This window comes from Camellia sinensis, chromosome 8, assembly GCF_055761805.1.
Source record: "Camellia sinensis isolate YWXY chromosome 8, ASM5576180v1, whole genome shotgun sequence".
Taxonomy (NCBI): Eukaryota; Viridiplantae; Streptophyta; class Magnoliopsida; order Ericales; family Theaceae; genus Camellia; species Camellia sinensis.
Genome location: NC_138968.1, coordinates 151,929,973 through 151,936,154, shown reverse-complemented (window position 1 = coordinate 151,936,154; position 6,182 = coordinate 151,929,973). Strand labels below are relative to the sequence as shown.

At 29.9% G+C, this 6,182-nt stretch overlaps 1 protein-coding gene across 3 annotated transcripts; it reads right to left on the bottom strand.

Moving 5' to 3' along the window:
• Window positions 1-1,122: 1,122 nt before the first annotated feature.
• LOC114297367 (F-box protein At5g03100) lies at window positions 1,123-5,144 on the bottom strand. Of its 3 annotated transcripts, none has more exons than XM_028241776.2 (4): window positions 4,881-5,144; window positions 2,211-3,198; window positions 1,945-2,118; window positions 1,123-1,814 (listed from the first exon to the last, which is right to left on the bottom strand). In XM_028241776.2, exons 2-4 carry the CDS (start codon window positions 3,150-3,152, stop codon window positions 1,428-1,430), a joined length of 1,503 nt encoding a protein of 500 aa, XP_028097577.2. In that variant the 5' UTR covers window positions 3,153-3,198; window positions 4,881-5,144; the 3' UTR covers window positions 1,123-1,427. The 3 variants fall into 3 exon arrangements, with proteins under 3 accessions (XP_028097577.2, XP_028097576.2, XP_028097578.2); XM_028241775.2 differs by having other exon boundaries at window positions 1,915-2,118; window positions 4,881-5,119; XM_028241777.2 differs by lacking the exon at window positions 1,945-2,118 and having other exon boundaries at window positions 4,881-5,087.
• Window positions 5,145-6,182: the final 1,038 nt, after the last annotated feature.

The following is a 6,182-nucleotide window of genomic DNA, read 5'->3' as shown; positions in this document are numbered from 1 at the left end:
TCTCTGTGAAAATTGAAATTTCTCCGAATCGGATAAAATTTTTTTGAGTCGAATTTTCTTTGTGAAAATGTTAAGAAACCTTAATTACTATAACAATATTATAAATCATTTATCTTATAAAATCTTAATATTAGGGACCTTAAAATTTTTTTTCCTATTATAAAATTAGTAATTTTGCAATTGAATTAGTACAAAAAATATAATATATATAATCATTATGTTCTAATTCAAACACTCTGTTTGTTTCATCAAAAATTATTTTCTTTAAAAAATAATTTCCTTTTCATATACTTAGTTGAAAGGGGGCGTTGACGACAATAGTGGCACTTATAAAGTGTTGGCGGTGATGGTGGTAGTAAGATGTGTTGTTCGTAAGATTGTAGTTCAAAATATGTTTCCACCTTTCTAAACTAAAAAAATATTTTCTTCCAAATAAACTAGTTGTTTGTTGATTTTAACAAATGGAGCATTAGATGAGTTTATTTTTATATTAAATGTATTTCTTTATATAAATTAAAAGAAAAATTAGGACTAGTCTCTTCACAAGTTTTCTATCAAGTTCTAGTCTACCAAAAATTTGTTTACTAGTTAAAATTATTAGGATTCTAAATTTTAGAATAATAAAAAAGTTATTTAACATAAATGGTCAAAAATATTCTTACCAACTTAAAAATCTTAATGCAAACAGGTCCCAATTATCTACCAACTTCGCAATCTAGATCTAGATCGTTGTTCGCCATTAACCGTTTCAAACTACCATTTGCCGGTCTAGATTTCCAAAGTAGTTCAACGTTCATCTCTGCCACCATAACCTATGCATCCAACGTTCCCCAACCACCATCTTACTTGCTGGTTCAACTTTGTGTATTTATTTTTTCAAGAAAATAGGAAAATAATCTTATTCCCAATAAGACACAAAATTATAAATGAGAAAAAGAGAAAATACAAAAAACAACAAATTTGAGTTTATAGCTAAAAACACTCAAACAAAAAACAGAAAAAATGAAGTTTTAGGAGCCTAAACAGTGAAATTTGAAACCCCCCCACCCAAAACAAAAATAAATAAATAAATTAAATTAAATAAAATAAAGGCCAGCCAAGTTCACAACGAAACTGACCGTCTTGGATCCAAAGTCAAAAAACAACTTTATTTTAGCATAATAAAAGTATCATCCAACCACATGCATATTTCAACATTAATTTGTTCCTTTCATGATGCGTATTTTTCCCAAACATAGTTATGCTATAGCAACTGCAAAACCTAATATAAACAAGTCATACTGATATAAACCCCCATCCAAAAAAGAGAGCAAAAACATAAAAGGGCTTCAAATTGGATACATTCATTGTGCAGGGACGATGCAGTAAGTTTAGCAAAAGTATCCAAACCTTGATTCCCTTCCTTGTATACAAAAAGAAAGTTTATGTTATGGAATTCCAGGAGGAGACCGAAGGCAGTCCTGCAAATATATTTGAGCATCCCGAGAGGCTCTGGGGAATGCTAGTAATTCCTGAGTAAGACGAGACATCAGCCTTAACTTCAGACCATCCCACTTGCCAAACTTAGTCTTCTTATAGTTTGTAATGATCATTCTCTCCAACACCTTTGAGTTTTTGAGCAAGAATTTCAGAAAATCCATACAATTTTGTAGCAGCTCAAGGAGTTCCTTGGCTGTACTCTCAAAACTTTCTTGAAGTTGGTTTAGATTCTCCATGAAGTAGCATACTTTAACAGTCTTTAGATTCCACGACTGATCTATAAAATTTGGCTCCTGCAGTTTCCAGTATTCTCCAACTTCTAAATTGTTACTCAGCTGAAAATTGTGAAACGATCACGTCATAAACAAATCTAATTGAAGTACAACAAAATAATAATAAAAATAATAAATAAACAAATCAAAGAAACCATTTTACTTCTGCACACATTTGTATTGAACAGCTCACCCCTTTATCCCTAATCTTGTCAATACTAATGATCAGAGTCTCAATATTTGGTGAATGCCTTATTATGTAGGCGATTCCCGGTAGCTCCCACTTTGTCAACTCTGTCTTTATCCCTAGACATGTGACATCAAAGGATAGAAAATCTACACTTTGATTCTCTGAAGTGGAAAGTGCCTGAGCATTGTGGACCAGAATCAAAGACAGCAACGCAGAGGAGTAAAAAGCATAGAAAAATAAATGATTGTCAAAGGAGTTCATGTTTGTACCTCAGCATAGCAGCTACACAATCTAAGATCTTTAACATGATGAACAGCTTCAAGAATCTTATGAGTACTATATCCCTTGACCTTATCATATCGCACACATGGCACTCGATCGCAATAAAAGCTTGCACTTTCAAGAGATTGCATTCTGTTGATGACAAGGTTTTTCCTATACAGGCTTCTAACAAGTTCCAAGTAAACTGTATGTGGAGCATAAACCTCTAAATAAGAACTTGAATAGTAAGAACTACCATTTATCTTCAAGGTCTTCATACCAACATTCATGATAGAAAGATTGAGGCTGTCATCCTTTTGGCAATCTGTCAGAGATAAATATTCAAGGATTGGACTAGAAGATATCAAATCATTAACAGCCTGACTAGAAATGTCGACCAGATCAAGTGAAAGCTTTTTTAGGGAACTGAGTTTAAAGTTGATCGGAAACTTTATGGCGCATCTTTTCAGTGCCAAGACAGTCAGCGATCTACAGCTCAATATAAAGTGAGGCAACCTGTAGCAATGACGAGATGGGTCTCGCGCGCCTTTGACGAGGAAATCAAGATAAAGTTCATTTACATTGCGTGTCAATGCAAAGTGCATCCACGAATCGACTTGGCAAGCGCCATCATTGTTGTATTTGAAAGTGATGTTCAACTCCTGAATGTTGGGACCCTTGTGAAGAAGCAAAGTTCGATTGATGAAAGCTACTTCTATCTGTCTTGACACTTTCATAGGTGGAAATTTTAAACAAGGCACATATAACCATGTATATCTCCACCTCTTTGCTAGAACACTTGTCCTGATCACATCTTTCATTGTTAAGTATGACAGAATGTGGTTAAGTAAAGGTTCTGGCAATTCGGTAAGATAATCATGTTTCTCCTCGAGTTTTTTGGCCTTTTTCTTCTTCGAAATCTTTAGCCGCTTTATATTTGTTGCCGCCATGACCTTGGAAATTCTTAAAGGGTAAATTCTTCCTCACCTTATTGACCTACAAAACCCAAAAACAACTTTTAGTTGAAGAAACAAAAAAAGCATCAGAATAGTTTGCGAGTATAATAAACTGAAATTACTATTTCACCCAAATTAGAATTGGAGAATACATAAAGACTAAGAGAAACTAATGGACTCCATTGCCACGATTTCTCTCTTATCTCTCCCTTTTTTCACATATTTTCTTTCCTCATATTTTTTTCCCTTGATGAATAACAAACTATAAGGACTGAACAACTCTCCAATCCTTGATCCAGACCTATATCAAACTTAAATTAGGGTAAAAACCACTCAAAATACTCTTGACTCTTGTAACAAAATTGAGTTTTACTAAATTTTTACCAAATCAAGGGACACTCAAATGTTAAAAGTCCAAAAATTTTAAAAATTATTTTGTGACTGTCAAATTTAACACTTTGCCATTAGTGAAGCATTTAGAGGATATCACTCATAAAATTTAGAGTAAACAACATTTTTTTCCCTCTATCTTTTGATCCAAATTTTACTTTGGTCCCTATTATTTCAATTTAAATAATTTAGTCCTTACACTTGAAGTCTAATTTTAATTTGCTCATTCAACCTAGTTTTTTATTTATTTTTGGTACTTTTACATCACAAAGTCGTTGATTTTAACCTTCAACTTGAACAGAATGACCAAATTGAAATGAGACTTAAAATGTATGGACCAAAATGTTGAATTTGAAACAATAGGAACCAAATGAAATTTGAGTCAAACTATAAGAGTTAAAATTGTAATTTATCTTAAAATTTAAATTTGCTGAAAAATTTAGTGAAAATGAGATCCTACCATTTCATCAAAACTTGTATGAAATAAAGTTTTCATCAAATCATATATGAATCAAATCTTTCATCAAATTTTCAACAATCTTCTTTCACTTAATTTGATAAAATTGTTAAAAGATGAATGATTGGAGATGGGTTTTTGAGATAAGTTAAATAATTTAAAAATATTTGATTTTCACCATTGGATTGAATTATATCAAATCAAGATTTTGGTCTAAATTCTTGAACAAAGTTTGATGAACAAATATTAAAAAAAAAATGAAAGGTTGGAGATGCTTAAAGGACAAATTACCAGTCCCTAAATCTGACCCTTTTATCATTTTGCTTCCACATTTTTAATTGACACAATGAATTGAACTAAATTGAGACAAAATATAAATTTAGGATCAAAATCGAAGTAATTAAAATTCTATAGATCAAAATGAAATAAGAACCAAATATAGGGACTCTTTTTTCACTTAATTTGATAAAAATGTTAAAAGACGAATGATTGGAGATGGGTTTTTGAGATAGGTTAAATAATTTTAAAATATTTGATTCTCACCATTGGATTGAATTATATCAAATCAAGATTTTGGTCTAAATTCTTGAACAAAGTTTGATGAACAAATATAAAAAAAAAAATTAAAGGTTGGAGATGCTTAAAGAACAAATTACCAGTCCCTACATTTGACCCTTTTATCATTTTGCTTCCACATTTTTAATTGACACAATGAATTGAACTACATTGAGACAAAATATAAATTTAGGATCAAAATCGAAGCAATTAAAATTCTATAGATCAAAATGAAATAAGAACCAAATATAGGGACTAGCAATATAAGAATCAAATTGGAATAAAATTTTGAGTAAGGGGTTGAAGATGACTTTACGTACCTTCAAATAACTAGTTCTCCACCTAGTTCAAGAAGTGAATCAGATGAAAAGCCATAAACTTGAAGCATATAAAAACCCTAAGCCTTTGGAGCGTGAACTTGCAAGTCTTCAATAAACCCTAACGCGATCGCTTTCGTCGGTTATATTCTTCTGAATATGTGCTACCGTACTTGGGATTCAGGGGCAATGCAAATCCTTTGAAATAACAATTAGGTGATTTTTATACTCTTCCTCAATTTATGGCTCATTGGCTTAATTCAGTCCAAATTTATAGAGAGAAAAAAAATGTAAATTTTATAAAAATTAATAATTAAAATCATATTTTTTTTCATGTATTTGTAAATATTTTTCTTATAAACTAATGGATTGTAATTGTTCCTAAAAATTATACTCCACCAAATTGAAATAGTAGACATAGTAAATAATTGAAATAGAAATTTTTTATAGGAAAATTAAAAAAAAAAAATCAGAATTTGATTATTGTAAATTTTGAATTTTGTTAATTTTATCAATTTAAACGTTAATCTTTTGGTTTATTTTTAATTTAAATCATTAGTCTATTTTTGTTAAGTAAAATGGACGAAAATAAAATATTTTAGTAATTCTCAAGAAAAATAATATTTTAGACATTTTATGTACACTTATATTGAATTTAATTACTAAAATATATATTTTTTCTATTAGTTTTTTACTTAAAAAAAATAGGCGAATGTTTAAATTGTAAACAAATCAAAATATTAGGATTTAATTGATAAAATTAACAATTTAAAGTTTATTTTGTTGTAAGAACCAAACCCTGAGTTTCTTTCTTTCTTTTCTTTTTTTTTTTTTGTTGGTAATTTTTGTAATTTTTATTTTTGCAAATGTTGCTTTTGAGTAGCTTTATACAAAATGATAGTGATTTATTGTAATTGCACCATTTAAAAACACAAAATCCAATATCATTATAATCATAACTTATAAATATATCACTACATTGGCCCTGTTTGGTAGAGCTATGGGACAGTACTTATAGCTTATGCCTTAACAGCTTATAACTTATAACTATGAACATAAGTTGATTTCTGACTTATAAATTAAGCATCTCATGTACCACTCAAAGAATAAGCTGATTTCTGACTTACAAAAGCTATAAGTTGCATTGTTAAGCTAAACCAAACACATCAAAATAGTTTAAATTAAGTTGAAAGCTGAAATAAGTAGCTTTTAAACTGCACCAAACAGGCACATTATCAATTTAAAAATATATATAATTTTTTTATAGTATAACATTTACCTTTTAGTATGATATAAATCAATCAT

Coding starts and splice junctions, on each gene's coding strand:
- LOC114297367 (XM_028241775.2), bottom strand. CDS start 3,152: ATGGCGGCAACAAATATAAAGCGGCTAAAGATTTCGAAGAAGAAAAAG. Junction 2,119..2,210: donor TGTGTAGCTGCTATGCTGAG/GTACAAACATGA, acceptor CACAATGCTCAG/GCACTTTCCACTTCAGAGAA. Junction 1,815..1,914: donor CAATACAAATGTGTGCAGAA/GTAAAATGGTTT, acceptor CACAATTTTCAG/CTGAGTAACAATTTAGAAGT.